Below are 21,496 nucleotides of genomic sequence, written 5' to 3'. Positions count from 1 at the left end.
TGGTTTGCAGAGTCAGAAGCAATGAGGCTTTATTTTCCCCAGCACTGGAACTGTGAGCTGGACGGTCTTGTCTGAGGCTGGGACCACTCCCCAGTTGTCCCTCCCTACTTTTTAAAAAACATGACTGCGCTTTCCACCGGCCTGCCACTGCAGCTGCCACCAGCACACTGTCCTCTCTGCCCCGGTTCTGCCCTTGCTACCTGTCTGGATGAGTATTTCTTCTTTATATCTTTGTCTGTTGGACTTCCATGCAGCTCGATTTTCTGGAACTTCTGGTTGTCTCTAGTTTTGAGATAGTTGTATTCCTTCTTAGTTGTGGAGGGAGACATAGCATGTCTATCTAGGCCTCCATCCCACATTTTTTTAAATGTGAAAATTCTGTTATGAAAATCGCCGTATTGTGATTTGATTAAAGGATGGTATAGGCACATTATTCATATTTTCTGCATGATTCGAATCAGTGGATAACTAGACATAAAGGGTTCTTGCATCGCACTATTTTTTAATACACTGTTTTCTGTTAGCTTAATTAGAGACAAGAAATTGTGACTGAAAGAAGGAAAGTATAGCACTTTGCTCTCCAATCACTAGCCGCTGGTCACATGGGGTTCAAGTGCCATTTTCAGAGAGAGAACCTCTTCATGGCAACAAACACTTAATGGTGAAGAACTGGAGTTCTAACATGAGGAGTCTTGTCTTTTCTAGAAAGACTATAAAAGTCTTCCAAAAGAGGTTGCTGATGCCAAACCTGATGAAGTAAATCCAGAAGTTGAAGTGAAGGCTGAAGATATCATAGTGGATGTAAGTAGTTCACCTAATAATATACTGAGAATTTTTTTTAAGAACAGATCTTCCCATTTTAAAAGCAGTACATGTTCATTATAGAAAACTTAGAAAGTATAGAAAGATAGAAGGAAAGAAAAGAATGAAGAGTTCTACTTCGTAGAAATCTTAGGACTCTGTTCCCTATATTTTTTTTTCATAAGGCTCTCATTTGTTATTTTCTTATTGATGCATCTTTCAGTGAAGAGCAATCTCTCCATAACCATCTGTTGCCAAGGAATGTGATAAGTGAATTGCCCTGGGACCCACTCTTTATTCACTTGGCTGCATGTTAAAGTGCCTCAGATTTGCAAATCAGGCAGTAGTTGCCTCTCTCATTAGATTAGGTTCCACCAGAATAAAGGGATCTCACCTCCTGACTTCCTGAGACTCTGAAAGACTACTCTCCAGAATGTTTTCCTGGCTTTCATGTGTCTGCCCTTCCCCTTAGTGCATTACTGGGAGGACTCTTACCACCCTCAACACAGTGCAGTACTACTAGTCACTCCCCAATCTCCCATCTGGTTTTTCTCTCAAAGTGCAATTGCCTAGTGGATGTAGGGTCACAGGTTCCTGAATAGGCCATGCATAGGAGAACATGATATACACATGGCCAATAGAAGTTAAAAGAATAAACTGCTTATAAACTTAAAGACAAATTGATGCAGTAATGAAAGATTTTTTGAACAAAAATGTTGTATAAGATTTTGTGATAATAAAAGCATGTGAAAATGGGAATGTAATTGATATCAGAGACCAAACTAGGGTCACTTTTAAGTAACTCAGCAATTTCATTCTAGGAATTTGTCCTATGGAGATTATCAGTTTTTCAAAAAAGTATAAATATATTTATTGTGGCACTATCATAGTGTGGAATTAGGAAAAAATGTATATGTCTCTCAATAGGAAATACAGTAGAATAATGCAAATATTAGAAGTTGTTTTTAATTTTAAAAAATTGGAAAAATGTTGTTTTTAACCAGGAAAGATATTTGTAATAAGTAAAAAACAGTGCATACAGGATGATTTTATTTTTATATGTATATACATATATATAATGTGTACAGTAAACACATTGAAAAAGATTCTGATGATATTAATGGTAAAATGTTAACATTGTTTCTACCTGGGTAACAGAATTGTAGGTAATTTTCTTTTTACAGTGAGTATGATACAGAAGTTTCACAATCAGGAAAATAAATCTTTTTATGATGGCTAAAGTCTGTTTATATACTGAGAAAGCAAGTAAAATTGCCAATTAAATATCATGTATTAGCATCTTAGTTTTAGTTTGACAGTACAATATATTATATGGTGCATTTTTACCATATGTGGCTTTTTTTAGGACTGTGTGTAGTAATTTTTATGATTAGTTAATGGGCTATCAAACTTAATATTACTATTTAGAATTAAAGGTTCATAGATGTTGGTCTGCAGCTACTTTTTGGTGTCGAGTCCTTGGGTAAGAATGGATCTCCAACTATTATAATATTGCTCTTGTGGAAAAATAACTTTTATCAAATCTGCTTTCGGGAGGAATTTCCAGTTGTGCGTTATAGAAACAATAGGGATTGCCATTTATTCCTACCCTAAAGCCAAGGAACTAAATACTGAAGAGCTAGAGGCAGTTCTGAAAATTCGCTTAGTGTTCATGCCTTACCACTGATGTGTGAGAATGCCGAGGCTGCATTGGGTCCCTCCCCACGTGAAGCAACCCCCAGGAGAGAAGCCTGTGATAGCACTGGCCCTGGTGTCATCGGGAGCACTGAAAAGCTGCTCCTCCCAGGTAAAGGGATGCAGCAGCCTCACTGCAGCTGTCAGTGTCAGCAGACCACACAGAATGCACAGGCTGGCCATGTACTACAGACTCCTGATGTCACTCGTGTACCACAGCTGAATCTCAGAGGTCTGCCTTTGTCTCACAGGCTACTGGTGGTGTAGTCACCAAACCTCATATACTGGTTTTCTTCAGTCACCACTCCCAGGATAAGCTCCTCTTATCATCTTTTCTGGACCAGCACTCAGCATGTTACACTGAACCTTATCAGCACGCGAAAATACCCGCCCTCTGAAAGTCACTTATTTCAGCGTTCCCTCTCTGTCCACAAACCCCTTCTTATACACTTGTTCTCAGCTCATCAGGGCCTCCAGTCTATTGTCTCATGCTTCCAACTTGTCAGTAGCCTTCTATCTTCATTTCTCTTTGAGTCTAACTTACATTCTGTGTTCCATTAATTCAGTCATTTTCTGCTGTGAACCTCAACTCTTGTCTGCCTTTGCATCTTACCTAGCGTAAGGCTGATTGACAGTTCATGGTCACCAACCTTAGCTGTGTCCTCTGAGTTTTCCTAGCAGGCTTAATGCGATTTTCCAGTCTCCCTAAGGACTTTCAAACCATCTTCACACCTCTCAGCCCTCCAACCCCAGCTGTATTCACCTCAGTGACTAAACCCACCACAGTTCTTACTTCAGAGATAAAATGCAGGCCGTTAGGTAGGAGCTCCCTCCACCTACGCTACCAAATAAGCGAGCCTGCCTCCATCTGCATCCGTGTTCAGCCTTCCCGCTGGCACAGTGGGGAAGTGCCTCTCATCCTATCAAAAGTAATCCAACCTGTGATCTAGACCAAGACTGTCTAATAGAACTTTCTGATGATGGAAAGGTTCTATATCTATTTATCTGTATTACAACTGAAGAACTAACTTTTTTATTGTAGTTGATGTTAATGATTTGAAATTTAGAAAACCATCCGTGGTCAGTGGCTGCCACTTCAGGCAGTGTAGCCACAGAGCCGTGTGTCTCAGCACTTCTGTAGAGCCTTATGGAATTGATTCTCTCCTCTCTCTCTTGCTGACTTCCCCTTTAGCAGTTAAACAGACTTTCATCAGATTAAGAAGATAACAAGCACCACCCTCTAGTTGTCTCCCCTCCGGTAACCTTTCCTGGGTACCATATTTTTCTCCCCTGTGTCTTTTTTATTATTTAAAGAAAAATGTTTTTTAAATACAGTCTCAATGTGGCTTCTTCTGTATATTCTTAGTTATAGAACTTCTGTTCAGCTAGACTTCAGGCAGTTCTCAGTGATGGTTGTTCTGGGGTTTAGTTGTAATTTTGAAGTGGTTGTGGGAGGAGGCAAGCACAGTGTTTATCTGCTCTGCCATCTTGACTGGAAGCATCTCCTGTCTCCTTAATAGCTGAACTTCTAAAGAGTCGTCTTTTTCATTTCTTATTTACTTGTGAACCTTTTTTTTGTCGCGAGCACTATGCTAAAATTACTCTCACCAAGATCACTAATGACTGCAGAGTTACTAAACCCAGCAGACAGTTTCCGTCTGCTCTGCCCTGGAGCTGTTTCTTCTGCCTGGAATTCTTCTCATCCCTTCCTAGGCCTGGTTAACTCCTGCTCGCTTAGTAATTCACTAGTCATTCCCTGGGAGCTCCAGGCTACTAGGTTCCCTGGTTACAAACTTGCATGGCAGCCTTTGCTTTACCTTGGTAGCTCTTATAACAAATGTGGTTAGATAATGACTTTGATAACTGTTGAACCTCAGTCTAGGCCACGTGGGCTGTGGTGGGGCTGGGATGATATCAGGTTTCCTTACTGTATCTCTAGTGCCTACCACAGTATCTATTACATAGTAGGTATTGACTTTTTACCCTACTTATCTTGAAAGCACAAATTCCCCACCCCCACCCATATTTCAAGATCAAATCCCTGTGGGTCGTGGACCATTTTTAGTCCTCTGTAAGCCAGCTTACCAATGCTCTTCTGAACCTTCAGAGAACTCTGCTCTGTTTCTTGTGATGCTCCTACAACCTGGAATTCAATTCTCATTGTTATTAAATATATGTGATGATTTATTTCTTGCTTTTATTGAGGTTATCAAAATGGATTATGGAATGAAAGACAAGAATCCTATTGATCATGTTCACTTCTATTCTAAGACTGACTTCAACAAAGCCAAAAGGATTACTAAAGACCAGGTAAATAGTGAGGTTAAAAACAAAAACAAAACAAACAAAAACACTATAGTGGCATTTGGAAAATCTTTATAGTACATTTGCATTTTACATGCAGTCTAGGTCCTAAAGTCAATTCATATGGTTAAAAAATATGCTTATCTTTAAAATTAATGTATACCTGATTTTACATAAACTAGACCACCTTGACAGTCAGTTTTTCCTGTTTGCTGAACCTAGATAAAAGCACTTTTTAATTTAAAGGCTGGGTTATAAATCTGTTGGGAAGGGAGTGTTGTGTGGTTGAAGTCATATAGGTTCAGTGTGCTTATTTGCCTGTCTTTTGTATGAGAGTCTGGTACCTACATACTATTATATAATATAAATCTTTAGTCTTTTATTAATTGATCATATAGTTATAGGGAATTTTGCAATATGGTAACTACCACGAATTCTTTTCTTTGGATTATATATATATATATATTTTTTTTTTCTGTAAGTCATAAATTTTATTTAGTAAAAATTCATTAAAACTAAAATGCTAGAGGCATAGAACTGTATTTAAACAGATAGGACAATAATTACTTTGATTTATTACTTTACCTATGTAGAAATAATAATTGCAAATAACCTGGCTTTTCCCAAATATTTTGAAACTGTGTTTGCTGGGTAATAGTGCAGGTGTTTTATTTTCATTTTTTTAGTTCCTTCTTTTTTTAAAGTCAGATTTTATTTACTTATTTTTTATAATTAGGATAAAATAGCAAAGCAGTGTGTGCTTTTAATACAACATCAAGAACAAAACTTAGGAACAACTGATCCCTCTTTAATGTGTGAATTTAAGGTGACAGTGAAATATTTTCTTCTTTTAAAAGGTTTCATGGCTTTTGCCAGAGAGATTTGCAGAGCAGCGAATACGAGTATATTGTAAGAAGACGGATGAAAAGAGTTTGGCTGCCGCACGAAAACATTTTATAAAATGGTGCCAAAACAAAAACTTCTCCAAGCCGCGGGTGGGTGGCTTATCATTCACTTACTTTGCAAAATTTTTAATATTTAAGACCAAAAGATATCCTTATGGCCCTCTGAAAAGTTCTCATTTAAATTATAGTCATTTGTTTATATTTTGAAGAAAAAGGTTTTCCACTTTAAGCTTTTCTTTTAAAATGTCTGAACCTATGTTAAGCAGGGTTTTCTTCCTACACCAGTTGTGAGTGAATACTCTGTTTATCATTACTATCTTAATAATACAAGTTAAAAATTCTGAGCATGTGAATAGTACTTTATAATGTTCTCCCCAATTGTTTCATCCCATCCTTTTAATGACCCTGAGGTACAAACACTTGAGTAGTTAACTGGCTAAGTCCACATACAACTGATAATAAGTTTTCTAACTTTTTTTATTTGAAACTCAGTATTCTCAAACCTATAAGCAAGTTAAATTCTCTAGAATAAGAGAGTGGAGAGGAAGTGGAACCCATCCACAGTTGCTAATCCTATAGAGAATGTTGTTAAAATTAGCCTTCATTGATGTATACATAGTAGATGCCTGGCACAGAGAGAGTGACCAATCAGTATTTGTTGACTGAATGAATATAATTAGGAGGCAGGTGGGAAACAGCATTTTACTTCCTAGTCTAGGACACCTTCTCCCAACACTGTAGCTTCCTTTTCCCCCGTGCGTTGGATCCTAAAGGAAACAAACATGGAAGGTCAGACATGAAGAGTAGCTCAGTACATTAGTTCTTTATGAAGTGCCAGATGGAGTGGTCCAGGTGAGCTCTGTCTGGATTCAGAATTGGGAGGACAGACAGAAAATCCTTCTGAAGGAGGGAGGATCCTACTTGGTCAGAAGTCCAATTGTGTTTGGGTGAGTAGCTGAGAAAGGCAGACATACTTGGCAATGGGAGCAACACAAAGGCACAGAAGTGGAGCAAGCTTAGTATGTCTGGGAGGACCATGAAGAGACTTGCTGACTAGAATAGGAAATTCTTCCTTTTGAGTGGTGAGAAGTTAAATGGAAGGAGTGGACTAGATTATGGAGAACCTTAGATAATTAACTAAGAAATAGGTTTTATTTTCCTTATGTACATTCGGGAGGGAATCTTTGAAAGTGTTTGTGGTTTACCGTGCTGCTGTCATTATTACTTACCTCTGTATGGGTCTTGTCCAACTAGAGTGAGACCCGTGGGAATAAGGAAGGATGTCTTCTGTCTTCAGTACTGTAGCACCTAAGGAAACTAAATCACTAATTAAGGAAGAAAACTCTAGAGTCAGATGGATTAGAACTCGGAGAGACTGGAAGCAGAGAGGCAAGAGGTTTTTAAAGTTCAGCCATTGTGGCAATAACTACCTTAAATCTAGATTCATTCACTCATTGAATGAGTACTTTTGCCTGGTCCTGTGATAGGTACCAGGGATGGAACAGTACCTAAGACAGACATAGTTCCTACAGATGTCACTGTAGCTGGGGATAACAGACACACAGTGAACTGCAATTACAGTAACAGGGTGAGTGCTTTGAGGTGGGGGACAGCAAGTACAGAGTCTTAGAGGACATAAAGGAGGAATATTTAAGCCAGGTTTGGTTGGTTGGAAAAAGCTTATTTAAAGAAGGACTTAGAAGCCGAGACCTGAAGGATGGATGAGAAGGGGGGAAGGGGAGGCCCGAGATGAGAGAGAACATGATGCATTTAGGGGAGGGGTCTTGGGCATTGTGCTAAGTTCTGTAATCCATGAGCATGGGGAGCCATTGAAGTGTTTTCAGTGGGAGCATGACATATATCCAGGTTTACATTTATAAATTTCACTAGAGTTGAAATTAGAATGAGTAGAAATAAGGACATTTGGTAGATATAGAGGTGGATTTGAGGACAAATAATGTTGACTTTGAGATAGACAAATCTTCCAGATATGAGTATCATGGCAATTGAATGGCTGCTTTCTATAACTCTATCAAGTCAGATCCACCATAATTCAAATGAAGAAATTTTAATATGGGAGCCAAGATACAAAATTTTTGGCAGAACTAAACAAGCAAACGGGATGGCTGAGACAACAGCAGGAAGCTGTTACCTATAGGGTAGGAGGTGGGGGCCCAGATGCGGGGGTCACCTGCAGAAGATAGAACCACAGAAGAGTCGTAGCTCCTGCTGCCTGTTTCAGAGGGTTAGGGTTAGGGAGAGAAATGCCCAGACTTCTCTGCCCTTCTCTTTTCGTGTCTTCCACTCAGGCCAGACCTAATGGGAAGCGAGCAGGTCGGGAGCTAGGAAATATAATTTAGAAGAGCAGCTCCTGTTACACAGAGTATAACAGAGGAAAGACAGTGAGTGGATCTGAGAGCAAGCAGGCAAATGAGCGCTGTACTCTACTGCAGACATCATATTCCTAGTGCAGTAAAGGCTCTCAAAGGTCCTGTGCCCTCATAGAACCTAAAAGAATCCACTCACAAACTCAAGAACAGTTTAGAATAGAGTCAGATATTAAAGCACCTTGCATCTTACACTGTTAGTCATAGAGTCCCTTCACTTTGAGACCATCCTCATATTGGGTCAAGTCTGTGCTGATGAGCCAAAGTTATAGCTTTGCAGAGAAAAGTTCAAGTTCTATAGGTACATACTGTCCTTCCCCTTTCTTGCCTTCTTACAGACCAGGGCCATGTGTTGCAGAGGGGACCAGGCAAGGGAGAAGCAGGGGTCTAGTGAAGTCCCTCCTTCTCCTGGAAAAACATGACAGAGTTTGTATTCCATGAAGGTGTATGAAGGGAGAGGGCCATAGAACCGGGCAATGCACTGCTTCTGGCCGCCTTTGGAAAGAATAGGTCTGGTGGCTTTTGCTAAGAAAGGTTTTTATCTGCTTAGAGCTCTGGTGTTTCTGGCTTGACCCAAGCACAGGACACATATATAATGAGGGGTTTCCCAAGAGTAAACAGGTCTGGAAGCAGCCAACACTTTGGCTGAAATAATAAAAACTGGCTTTTCTCTGTTGCTAACTTTTTTTTTTTTCTTCTCCTTGACAGGATAGCGATTTTATGCCCCAATATATAACACCTCTAAAACCAGAGAATTCCCCAAGTTCAGCCCAGTCTCCGGCTCTTAAACGAGAAGTAAACAAAGCCCGAACCAGGCTGGATTTTCCGGATGACTCAGCATGAATGTCTGCAATCACTTGTTTCCAAAATGCCTCGCTCCAGCACAATTAATTAATTAAGGGAATTTGATCATAGAGTTATACAAATGTAGTGACAACTAGTGCTTTTTATTTTATATTTTGAATGTACTTATATGCTGAAGCTAAACAATTTTTATTCAAAGAAACAAAAAGGTATTAGGCATATCTTGCTATACAGACTATGAAAAGTATTACCTTGCCTATTTTTAGTATTAATTAAAGCCTTTCTCTTTTAGTAGTCTATTTTCTTAGAATAACAATTATTTTATATACACTGAACTTTTGTGACATGATTGTTTTTTAAAAATAAAATTGGAAGTGATGTAGGGGCACACATTAGAATTTGAAGTTGGGATTGTCATGAACAGCCATGGTTAAAAACCAAACATAAAGTCCTAGCCCCCTGAGGCCAGCTCGCCTTCAGTGATCAAAACATTAGTGAAAGACATCTTCCCTCAGTCTTTTAGCCAAGTTGGGGTGAACAGTAGGAGTTGAGAACCAGGAGTGGGCTCCAACTCTTTGGCGAGAAGCCTTATTAAACTATTGAAAACATCTGAGGGCTCTGGCCTCTGAGCAGGGACATAAAATACCTTTTAGGAGACCTTACGCACAGTGGCAGAGGGATCGCCCAAACCAGGCTCTTCTCTGGGTCAGTTGTGGCTCCAGATCCAGGCAGTTTCTTTCTCTCCTGAGCACTCATTGCCCAAGTCTTGGTTTTGCCACTGCCCAGCCTGGAGAAGGAGGCTCCCTTCCAACCTGCTCCCTGTAGATCTTGTGAGCGGAGCAGAGGCCGTCACAGGAACCCTCCTCGGGGCTACTTAGAGCTGGGACTCTGTGCTGGTTCAGGGCATTTTATGGTTTCAGAGCCAAGACTGACCTGCCCATGCCGAGGTGAGTGATTACCCAGTGAATTCCAGGTTCCCCTTTGTAAATGGATTTCTTTACCTCCAGCGGTAGAGTGCACACCACCGTGGTTGAACAGTGCTTCCCACACACGCATTTCCAGTTCTACAGAAATTCACCAAGAGCACAGCCTAGCATTAGAGCCAAAGCCAGTGGTGGCCAGAGGGTCCTGACGGTGCAAGGCAGTGAGGAACGGGAGTGTGAACTACTAACCTCTTATGCTTTGACACTCCCCGTGGTGGGTGAGAGTGTGGGGCCAGCCCTGGCTCTGGGTAAGGGTGAGTGGAGGGAGGGAGGAACTCAGACCACAGGCCAACAGCTTATCCTGACTCAGCAGTGCTGCCGCCTCCCACTGTACGAGCAGGCTGTGTTCCGTTGGCACTAGAGTAAAAGTGTTTGGAATGTCTGCCATTCTGTATTTTCTCTGCCCCCTCCTCCATCATCAGTAGATAATCAAGAGTTGACCCTAATTAATAGGAGAATAGCTGAAACCCTGCTCTCACTCGCACCGTGACGCCATGTAGATGGGGTGTATTCACACATGGGCTCAGAGAAGCACAGGTGAATTCGCCATGGTACTGGGTCACCAAAGTGCCTCTAAAACATTCAGTAGGGAGAACTCTTGGCCTCAGACTTCATGTACCCAGACCCAAGGTTAAGAATGTAATGATATAATGCTTTTCTGCTAAGATTGTTGTATTTCTGCAACTCCTACCTTTAAATCATTGTGGTTTACTTTGTAATTTTGTACTCCCAATACTATATATCACTGTGCTCAGAAACAGCTTGAATCTATATAAGGCAGCCGCACTTTATACTCTTTACAACTGTTTTAATGATGAGAACCATGTATCATTTACCATGTTAAATTTATCTTAAGAAACATCTTCACTGTTTGTATAAAAATGGAGACTTTAACAGCTTAACCTCTGGAGCAACTGTATGTTATCACCTTGAGAGTGTGAACAGAACTGCGAGTTTTAATGACTGGTTAATTTGGGTGAAGGAAATATCTGCAATAAAGCTTCATCATGTATCTCCATCTTGATACCGGAGGTGTCTTCCTTAATGACTCTCTCACACTGTGTGCCCCATTTTGATGCTCTTGTGCAAAGGAAATGGGTCTAGGAACCTAGCCAGGTAGTTCTCAGTACCTCAGTGCTACGTTGGGTCTGTAAGAGAGGGGATGGTATTTAAAAGGGCCTGTGTTATTTGGTTTTTCTCATTCAATAATGGCAAGTAGTAGCATAATAAAGCGTGTTTCCCTTCTGGCAGGATGTAGGTACAAGTAGGGGAGGGGATATGGGTTTTTTAGTTTTCTGAGCTCCTGTTGTGCGCAAAAACATCCTCCCAATGTTTTAACCTCCTGAGGTTCCCATCTACAGAGTTTTAGCTCCTTTATCAAATATGCACATTGTTCGTTTGCCACTTCCACATCTCCCTTGTGCAAGCACCCCGCACACTGGTGGCAGACAGAAAGCCTTCGTTGTTCTAGACAAAGAATGGTACTACTAGAGTCTTTATTAGTTTCACTGGTTGAGCCCAGGTGTCTGTGGTTGACAATATTCTTTAAGTTAAAAAAAAATTTCCAAAACAGTAGAATTCCATATATCTCCATGGGAAATTGTCTGGAAGGATATACATGAAAACGTTAGTGTTTTGCAGGATGATTACATTTAGGCAATTTTAATTTTTTTTCATGTCTTGTGTTTTTTCCTACAATAAACATGTATTAGTTGCATAATTTTTAAAAAGATAATTCTCACACGGGACTCCACACTGCTCAGGTGAGGTGTAAATATCTTTCACTCCTTCAGTCACTTCTCCAAGAGAGCGTTCCTGCCCCTGGGCCTGTCCTCAGGCCACTGGGAGGCTGGCCACAGCCACAGCCAGCCACCAGGACACTTCACCATCTGTGTTTGGGATAGAATGGGCTGCCTCCTGTGAGGGAGGCCTAGATGGCATCCGTGAGGTCGGAGCCACCTGTTGCCTCAAGAAGCTGCCCACTGTGGGGCCGTCAGCTCAGAACCCAGGCTTCCAGGTCCTTGATGCAGAACTGCTCCTGCCGGGCCAGCACCTCGTTGTTGAAGGTTGCACAGGGGTGGCTTCCCCCGTGGTACAAGTCTCCGTCCAACCACAGCCCAAACTGGCCACTAAAGGGAAGAGGGAAGTCTCAGCATGGCTGTCTCCTGGGTGTTGTGATCTTTCGGGTCCACACCATGAGCCCTGAGCCACACCATGACCGCAGCCTATGTTTCAACATCCCTGAAACCAATTAATTCTGAATTGTTGGGGGCTCCACACATGGTTCCCCGCAGGGTTTAGAATATCTTTTTTACAGTTCAGTGATTTTAATAAATACATACAATGAGGCAACCCTCATCACAGTTTTAAAACATTTGGAATGTTTTTAAGATGGCAAAGCTTAACCAAAGGAGTGAATCTCACAGGTGTGGACTCTGAGCCCAAAGCACTTCAGAGAGCATCCATTTCAATCTCTTCCTCTGACAGCAAGCCTAGGCTGGCACTGGGAAGTGAGTCACAGCAAAGGCTGGTGTGTTCTGGGCCAAGCTGCTTCTCCACGGAGGCTTTTCAGGCAGCTGGGAGAGCAAAGATCTTGCCTGGTACTGATCAAAGAGTGCTGCCATCTTGACCCTCGGGATGCCGCCTGAATTTGCAGGTCATACCAAGGGCCAGACTTAACCTTGTCTTTCTCACCCACTCCACCTCCCACCCCCCAACACACACACTCAGGCGGGGTTCCTGGGCAGACTCCCATGAGTTACATTCCCTAGGATTACGGGGCTGACAGGTAAATTTGAGCCTAGCCTCATCCAACTGTCAGGAATGCTCTCCCGAAAGTTACATACATTCAGACTAAGCTGTCACCAACTGTAAACACTTAGAAAGAGAGTCCATGCCATCCTTTCCCCTCAATGTTGACTTAGAGCAGGGTGGAGGGGGCTGTTGAAAAGAGGCCTTAACATTAACCACCAGCCCCATTTTATCTGGGACGGCCTAGCCCAGCATTTCTGGACGGGAGAAGGGACCAGAATACAGACCACCCCGAGACTCAGGGAGGACTGAGACACACACCTGCCGCTGCCCATCATCAGTGAATCCAAGTCTCCTTTCACAAAGAAAGAGTTGCTTCCTGTCCACTTGAAGACCTGGGATGACAGGAAAAGGCTCTGGTTCCTGACCTGCAGCTCGGCTCCACACCACTGGGTGGCAGTGTCGTAAAGGGAATGGAACATCCAGGCCCCACCTAAGCCGCAGGAAGTACCCCGGCTCCTGGCTCTTGAGATTTCTTGCCAATCTCTCTGAAGTTCACCCCCACCCCCACCACCTTGCTCTCCAGTCTAAATCCCCTCAGCCGATCCATTCTAGTAATAGAACAGAACCCTTTGAGGTTTTCTGCTTCCAAAGCCGGGGAGAGGAAGGCAAAGTCCAGATTAGGGGTTGGGCACTGATTCTCCCATTAACAAAATGTCCCCTTTTCTGTCACTGGAGGTAATACCAAGCCTCCGCATCCTCCAGCGCTGCTTCACACCCGGTTCCTCAGCAAGGCACGCAGGGCCCATCCCAGAGAGACCCCCTAACTACCGCCACTTCTGTTCTATCCATCTCCATTCGCTCTTGCCCACCCCATCCACACCAAGTCACTTCTTGCTGGATCACATCTGCCACTGCCTCCTGCTCACAGCCCGCCTCTACATGCAGTCCCAGTGATCTACTCAGAATCGAATCGGATATTATCCTTCCTCCGCCTAATGCCCTCCCATGGCTTCCCACTGCAATCGGAATAAAATCCAACTCCTTTTCTCTCTGATCTCTTCCTTACTGACTGCACTTCAGTGACACTGGCCTTTCTGTCCCTGGGACACCCAAAGCTATTTCTGTTTTAGGACCTTCACGCCTACTGCTCCCTCTGCCCAGCATGTTCTTCCTGCAGATCCTCAAATGGCCCACTTCTCATCTTTCAGCCCAAATGTCATCCCAGAAATATTTCCTAGACCACACTACCTAAGTAGCCCTTCCTCCAAGACCCTTTTTCCTTTCTCGCTGAGATGACCCTGTTCATGTGCCAATGTATTACGGCCTGCCCCCTGACATGTAACCTCTGGGAGGGCTGTCTTTTTCCCCAGCAGTATTCCTGAGACATGGTAGAGATGTTTGTTCAATGAATAAATTATTAAAAAGTTAATTTAGCAAATAAAAAGATTTCTACAGGGCCGCAAGAGCATAGTATATTATTGCCTAAAATTAGTTGCAAAATAAAAAATAAAAAAAATGCTGTGAACAACTAAAGGGTTTTTAACAACAACAACAACAAAAAATGATTCATAAAAGGTAAGCCTGGGCTCAGCAGAAATGAGAAAATATTTACAAGTGACAGCAAGAAGATAGAACCATTCAAGTCCTCCTCTACTTTCACCAACGAACATGACCTTCAAACTTGAAGGAGTAAGATAAACGTTGCTACAGAAGAAATTAAGACCATGCTCATGGTGCTGCTTGGAGTAGTGACCACGGAACTGCTGGGAATTCAGTAAGTACACAGGCAAGTGCCGGAAGATCAAAGGCAGGAAAAATTAACCAATTTTTGAAAAGGTGAGATTCCATAACAATAGACTAGCAAGACAGAAAAGAAGCCCCTGGGGAGGGGGGAAGCCTTTGTGTCCTTTATTTTAGCGCTGTGCTCGGTGATGGGTAGGATGTTGGCCATAGCAGACAAAAATGCCCGCCTCTTGGGACTCCCATTCTAGTTGGAGGAGGTGAATCCATAAGTAAAATGATTAGTATGTTAGGTAGTGAGAAATGCTAAGGAGAAAAAAAGCAGAGAAGGGCAATAAGGGTTTCCAGGGAATGGAGTATTATAAATTTAAGTCAGGTGGTCAGGGAGGGCTTCACTGAGATGCTGACATTTGATCAGAGAACTGAAGGATGTGAGAACTGAGCTATGTGGAGATTCAGTGGAGGGCACTCTAGGCAGAACACCATGTGCAAAGGCCCTGAGGTAGGAGCAGGCCTGCATGTTTAAGGGCCAGCTCAGAGGTCAGTGTGGCTAGAACAGAGTGAGGTAAAGGAAAAGCAGCAAGAAACAACAACAGAAAGAGGCCAAAAGATGGAGGAACTGGTAGGTTCTTGTAAAGAGTCTGACTTTTCTCCAAGTGAGAAAGGAAGCCATTGGCAGCGTGGAGCCAAGGAGTGACATGCTCCTACTTACCTTTTAAAAGGATCCCTTCCTCCTGGCTGGTGTGACTCAGTGGACTGAGCGCTGACCTGCGAACCAAACGGTCGCCAGTTCGATTCCCAGTCAGGGCACAGGCCTGGGTTGCAGGCCAGATCCCCAGTTGGAGGCACGCAAGAGGCAACCACCCATTGATGTTTCTCTCCCTCTCTTTCCTCCCCTACCCCCTCTAAAAATAAAAAAATAAAAATTTTTAAAAAATAAAATAAAATAAATAAATAAAAGGATCGCTTCCTCTACTGTGATGACTGAAGGCAGAAGCATGAGGAGGTGAGAGCAAGAACACAGGCAAGTAATGACAGTGGCTTGACCCAGGATGACAACAAAGGACATGGTGGAAAGTGGTAGATTCTGGATGTAGACAGAGAAGGCAGGGCAGTCAGGATTCGTGGACAGCTCAGATGTAGGGTATAAAAAAAAAAAAGAGAGAGAGATGTTAAGAAGGACTCCAAAATGTTTGGTCTCAGCAGCAGGGAAGATGGGGGCGCCAACTGGCTTTGTTGGGGAAAATGGCAGGAGAAGCTGGGTTATGGGGGAAAGTTAGGAGCTCAGCTTTGCACACGTGAGGCTTGAAATGCTAGTGGAGACACTAGGTTGTAGCTGGGTATATGGGAGTCTGGAGTCCAGGGGGAGAGGCCAACAGCCCACGGATGGCATAGAAAACTGCGAGAATGGACAAGACCTTGAAGGAAAAGAGGGTAGTCAGAGAGGAGACGAGAATCCAAAACAGAGCTCTAGGACGTTGTGACAGTAAAAGGCTCAGGGACATGAGGAGGAACCAGCAAAAGATCCTGCCAAGGAGTTATCAGTTCAGTAAGAAGAAAACTCTAGAACTTTAGATTTCTAGCATGTGAACCCTAGAAGGCAAGTTGGGATGACTAGTATCCAGTATGGGATTACTATGAACAACTGACTCCTTCCTGATAAGATTACCAGGTTAGTCAGTGGAGGCAATGCAATGTATATGGTGCATCTGCCTATAGCAAGGCAGTCCGTAGCTCCTTGTGACCTCGTCGTCATGCGACCAGATGCCTGTGTCATTGGATGTATCTGTAGGTGTCTTGCCCTGTGCATTGGGGAGGAGGTCTCTGATCGTAAACCAAAGTACCCAGAACTATGTATTTCTCCATTCTTCAGCTTCCTTTTCCCTCTCTCCCTCTGTTAAACCAGCTTGGCAAAACCCCAGTCGTGGCTGAACCCTCTCCTCTGCTCTCTCCCTTCCTGAACCTGAGGACCTGAATGTTGCTGGAGGAAAGCACACACCAAAGTAACTGGCGTGCTTTTAAATTCGGTTTCAAATGTCCAATCAACATTGCCTGGCTGTTCTTCTGTTTCTCTGGTTTTCTCTCTTTCCACTCCCGTGATCACTATTTGATACCTATTCTCCCCTCGACCTTCACACACTCTCCTCCATTCTCAGTCACAGCGATGACCTTACCCTGTACTTTACAAGAGTTGAAGCCATTGGACATATCTGTTTTCAGCTCCCTACCCCAACACCCACACATCTACCTCAGACCAATCTTGTCTTTCCATCCTGCACCTGGTGAACAACGAACATCTTCCTCTCAGAGCTAGTAAGTGGTTGCCAAGGGCCTACTGGGCGCTTTTTTTTTTTTTTTTTTTTTTTTTTTATCCTCATCTAGGGACAAGCTTATTGATTTTAAAGAGAGGAAGGGAAGGAGAGAGAGGGAGAGAAACATCGATGTGCTAGAGAAACATCAATTGGTTGTCTCTTGTATGTGCCCCAATCAGGGGCCAAACCTGCAACCTAGGCATGTGCTCTGACCAGGAATCGAACCCTCAACCCTTCAGTTTATTGGACAACACTCCAATCAACTGGGCCACACCGGCCAGGGTGAGCATTTTCTTTTTTTAAAACAAAGATGGGCAGGCCAAAGGAACTGCTTTGCCTGCCACTGCCCTCCTGCCTTCCCTCTGTGGAAAGATGGAAAGACGACAGGCATCCCAGCACAGGGGATGGAGCTGGGGGCCACTGGGACCCTGTGATCTTTGTCCTGCCATAGACTCCACTCCCCACTGCAAGGCTGGGAACATCACCTTCAGTTGTGGGGAGAAGGAGAAGAGGAATGTCTCTCCAGTACCATAGAAGCCTTTGCTGAGTCGAAAAGCTGAGGAGGAGAAGGCCCCAAACATCTGGAAAGCAGAAGAGCATGCAGTTTGCAGCTGGAAGGGAGTTGGTGGTCCTCTGGAAACCCCCCTTTCCAGGCCTGGTAATATAGGCTCATCCTAGGGAGACACCTGGGGAGCGTGGGGCAGAGCTGGAGGATGGAGAGGCTCCCGTGGGCTCGTCAACACGTATCCTTTCCCTTCATATTCCCCGGCCAGTTCACCTGCCCATCCTGGTCCTTCAGCGCCAGCAGCACCGGCCCACTGTGGCCCTCCATCTGCCTGTACAGGCTCCGCAGACTGAAGCCGTCCCTTGCCGTGCAGAAGGCCAGACTCCAGGAATGTCCAGTGACACTCGGAGGGAGGTGGAGGCTGAGCTGGGGACGGGTCTGGAGGTGAGTGAGGGATCCTTGTCCTCCCAGCCTCCTTGCACTAGACCGTTGGGGTCCCATGGGCACTGAAGTTGAACAGCCACCACTCACACAGTCGTGGTACTTTAGAGGTTGCAGAGTAATGTCCTGTTTTAAGGGGACTTTCACACCTATTAGAAGTAGCCCTCAGAGAGAGGGGTTATTTTATGATGAAGGAACTGAGGCTCATGCAGGTAAAGCAACTTTCCTAAAGCCCACAGGAGGAGCAAGTGGCAGAGCAGGATTTGAACCCAGGTCAGGTCTCTCTCAGGACTCTCTGTCCTTGGTCACCCCAGCCCCTAGTGGCTGGGGAATAGATAAGACCCTGAATCCCTCTAATCTGCGCCCCCCCTCATCCTCCCACCCCTAATCCAACTTTGGCTTCAGTTCCCAAAGGTTGGTTCTACTTAAAAATTAGCTTATTTCATTAGATCCTTAACCTCCTGGCCCAGTGAACAGGGTGACGCTGGTATTACTGGATCATTTGACAAGTGGGAAAGGTAAGCCCAGAGGAGAAATGACTTGCCCAACGTGACACAGTGAACTGGTTTCAGAGCAAGAGTGACTCCAGGTGTCCTTGGACCTGGCCAGGAGTAGGGCAGGAGGGTGGGACCCTCAGTCTCAGGGCTGAAATCCTGAGCCATAGGCTGGGCCGAACCTGCCTAATCTCCAAGGCTCCCAGAACCTGGCTGGCTTCTTCCAGCTGGGGCTCCATTGGTTCCTCAGGAGCTGGGGCTGCTGGGGCTGCCTCCTTCTCTTTTTCTTCTTCCTCTTCCTCACCCCCGTCTCCTGAAAGAGAATCCTCCACCTGGCTGGGCTGTGAAGACACAAAGAGGCCTGGTGAGTCAAGGGACAGGAGACAACAGCTCCCACACCTCCCAGGCCTGAGAGCCTCAGCCCCCGGCCCAGGCCCCCACAACCACCAGCCCATCCAGAAGGGTCTGGGAAGTGTCCACCACAGATAGGACCCAGCCCTGTCTCCAGCCGGCTTCCTCCCTGGTGTCTGCTAGCTAAAGGTTAGAATCGCACACACCCATCAAATGTAGCCAGAGGCCCTGTGGCTTATCTGCCTGTCTGCTCTGGGTTCAGGGTGGGTGCCAGGGATCCCGTTCTCAACTTGGGAGCAGGAGGCAGCCCAGTTCTGTGAGACTGTACATGAAGTAATGATAGTAATAAGAAAAACAATAGTAATAAACCCAGTGGCTGACATTGATCAGTACACCCTTGACCAGGCCTGTGGAAGGAGTTTGAGGTGCATGATTTCTCTGAATTTCCCCAAGAATCCTAAGAATGTGCTTCTTATTATCCTGATTTTACGAAGGAAGAAAATGAAACTCTGAGGCTTCCCTATCAGCCAGTAAAACGATCACGTATTTGGTCATAGGTGAAGCATGTGCAAGTTTGTGTAAAATGTTTGCTCGTCCATGTGAATATATGTGTTAGCTTAAAATAGTTGTGTAGGCAAATCAGTGTGAGAAGGTACTGAGTGTAACTTTGTGTCTTTCCCTGTCAATATTTGTGATTGTGAGTTGGGATCATGTAAAATATATGTATGTGAGTCAGTGGGTGTGTATGTTAGTGTATTCATTCATTCATTCATTTATTCATATGAGCTTCCACTCTGTACCAGAGTGTTTGTGTGTGTGTGTTTGTGCATGTGTGTGCACACAACGACTTCAGAGCTTTTCATAGGAAGGAGAGACCTCAAGGATCAGAGAGAACAGAACATTGTTTTCCTATTCCCCAGGCTGTGTGGGGCTTCTGGACAGAGCTCCATCTGGCATCCACTCCAGGGAGGAAGAAACAGAATAGCAGTCTGTGCTTCTTGAGGGTCTCAGGACCATGGGGCTGTGAGCTAAGTCCCTGTGTTCCTGAGTCTGTGCTCCGAACCCCAGGCCAGCTCGGGGGGAAGTTGGAATAGGAACAAATAACCTGTCTGCATTCATCCCTAGCTCAGGTACCACCCTGCCAGAGAGCTTACCTTCCCCCACCTTTCCTGACCTAACCCGCAGCCCAGGCGGGACCCCTTACCAGTCGACTGTAACGCCAGCGAAGACCTTTCATTCTCCTGAGTCCAGTGGCAGGCAGTGAGCGAGGCCTCAATCCTGCCAAGGGAAGACGCACCACTGGGCGAGGCTTACAAATGAAAGGTAGAAGTCTGGTGCACCCCTGGCTGGCTCCACACCCACACAGCTGCCCTTTGCTCTCACTCTCACCTGTCACTCCCAGCTGGAGTTGTCACTGGGTGTGTCTGTGAGGTCAGCTACACTCGGCATTCAAGACCACACTTGCATGTTTGCCATATACAGTAAATTCTAGGTGTGATTCCCTTCTACCTCCTTGCCCTTATAGCAGTCTGGCCTAGAGACTCTGGTTCCCTGTATGACTTTGGATAATTCCCTTGCACCCCTGGGCTTCAGTTTCCCTGCATGTAACATGTTGGACCAGATCATCCCAGAGGCCCTCGCAATACCAACAGCCTGAACTACAATTCCCTCTCAAAGCCAATGAGTGAAATAACAGAAGCTTAAGGGTCGCCCTAAACCAAAAATCAGATTTAAAAGCAGCAAAAACAGAAACAAAACCCCTTCATTTTTCTAATTAAAAAAGTAGTACATGTGTACTGCTGGAAATTTGAGGAATCTAGAACTAAATAAAGAAAAATATAAAAATATTCATAATTCCATCTCTCAGAGAGAAACTCTCAACTCCTAAGGGTATTTTTCCAGCCTTCTATATTTATTTCCTAAATATGTGTGTACACATTTATAAATAGATCATACCATGTATAGTCTTATAAAGTGCTTTTTCCACTTAAATGAGAATTTCCCAAGAGCATGTGATTTTTAATAGCTGCTTATTATTTGATCATAAGATGTACATCAGTTATTCCTCAAATGTTGTTTTGCTTTTAATTTTCTGTGATTATAAGCAAAACAGTAGTGAACTTCCTTATTCATAAATCTGATTAAATCCTTTATGACAAATTTCAACAGTTGAATGCTGGCTCAAAGGACATACACATAATTCTTGGCAAATGTTTCCTAAAAGGTTCCCTGGTGCTCAAAGCTGACCCATGTCCAGGTACAGTTAGTGAATCTCAGGGTGCTAACTCACACCCTCAAACTACAGATAAGGAAATTGCCACTCAGAAAGGGGAAGGGACTTACCACAACCACATGATAGTATAACACGGAGGTTAAGAGCATAGGCTCTGGAATCAGAGTGTTAAAATCCTGGTTTTGCTACTTAATTGCTGTATGTCCATGGGCAAGTTACTTAACATCTCTGTGCTGAAGTCTCCTCATCTGTAAACTATCTACCTCCTAGGGCTGTTGTAAGAAAATATCTCAAGAAATGGAATGCTAAGCCTAGCCTCCATCTTTCTATCCCCATGGTGCCTGGTGTTTGGTGAGCACAGGATAAATAATAGTGCTTTTGCTACCTCGCCCACAACACACGCACACACACACACATGCACACACCCTCTTTGAGACATTCAGGGCTCAAATTCCTGACAAGTGGTCACTCAGCCTCCATGTGGGCACCTCTGGGACAGATACACACTGGGTCACTCGCAGGGGTGAGGAGCTTGTGGGGAAAGGCAGGAACTATGGAAATGTACTCACCCTGCCACGCCAAGCTTCTGGTGACCTCCTCCAGCCTATACAGCCAGATAGTTTCCTTAGTGTGTCCTCCAGGTCTCCCAGAGAGGGGGCCGCTTCCAGAACCAACCCTGCCCACCTGGCGATCTGAATGCAGCTGCTTTAGCTCTGCACCCTGGTGTCCCAGCAGGTGGCTGGCATCTCTGTCCTGGCCTGGCTCCAGGTCCTCTTTGGCTCTTATA

The 21,496-nt window shown here is 44.3% G+C and overlaps 2 protein-coding genes across 5 annotated transcripts in view; one reads left to right on the top strand and one right to left on the bottom strand.

Annotated features, from left to right (window-relative positions):
• SAMHD1 (SAM and HD domain containing deoxynucleoside triphosphate triphosphohydrolase 1) overlaps positions 1-10,903 on the top strand; it is a 53,784-nt gene extending 42,881 nt beyond the window's left edge. Inside the window, exons 13-16 of the mRNA XM_090286370.1 lie at positions 706-801; positions 4,702-4,806; positions 5,658-5,795; positions 8,801-10,903. Coding sequence (XP_090142496.1) covers positions 706-801; positions 4,702-4,806; positions 5,658-5,795; positions 8,801-8,935 — 474 coding nt within the window. The 3' untranslated portion in view covers positions 8,936-10,903. The remainder of the gene's footprint in view (positions 1-705; positions 802-4,701; positions 4,807-5,657; positions 5,796-8,800) is intronic.
• Positions 10,904-11,814: 911 nt separating this feature from the next.
• Positions 11,815-19,792, bottom strand: TLDC2 (TBC/LysM-associated domain containing 2). 4 transcript variants are annotated; one of them, XM_090285283.1, is made up of 7 exons: positions 19,681-19,792; positions 18,308-18,466; positions 17,464-17,616; positions 17,171-17,266; positions 15,086-15,141; positions 12,952-13,025; positions 11,950-12,008 (listed from the first exon to the last, which is right to left on the bottom strand). In XM_090285283.1, the coding sequence occupies exons 1-6, from the start codon at positions 19,711-19,713 to the stop codon at positions 12,989-12,991; spliced, it is 534 nt and encodes a 177-aa protein (XP_090141409.1). In that variant the 5' UTR covers positions 19,714-19,792; the 3' UTR covers positions 11,950-12,008; positions 12,952-12,988. The 4 variants fall into 4 exon arrangements, with proteins under 4 accessions (XP_090141406.1, XP_090141407.1, XP_090141408.1 ...); XM_090285280.1 differs by lacking the exon at positions 15,086-15,141 and having other exon boundaries at positions 11,815-12,008; XM_090285281.1 differs by lacking the exon at positions 15,086-15,141 and having other exon boundaries at positions 11,815-12,008; positions 18,335-18,466.
• Positions 19,793-21,496: the final 1,704 nt, after the last annotated feature.

Source organism: Furipterus horrens, unplaced genomic scaffold (genome assembly GCF_987537825.1).
Source record: "Furipterus horrens unplaced genomic scaffold, mFurHor1.1.pri manual_scaffold_8, whole genome shotgun sequence".
Taxonomy (NCBI): Eukaryota; Metazoa; Chordata; class Mammalia; order Chiroptera; family Furipteridae; genus Furipterus; species Furipterus horrens.
Note: the sequence above shows the minus strand (reverse complement) of the source record. Positions and strands in the feature narration are given on the sequence as shown.

Coding starts and splice junctions, on each gene's coding strand:
- TLDC2 (XM_090285280.1), bottom strand. CDS start 19,713: ATGAAAGGTCTTCGCTGGCGTTACAGTCGACTG. Junction 13,026..17,170: donor CCTTCTCCCCACAACTGAAG/GTGATGTTCCCA, acceptor CTGTCATCCCAG/GTCTTCAAGTGGACAGGAAG. Junction 12,009..12,951: donor CTGATGATGGGCAGCGGCAG/GTGTGTGTCTCA, acceptor TCTTCCCTTTAG/TGGCCAGTTTGGGCTGTGGT.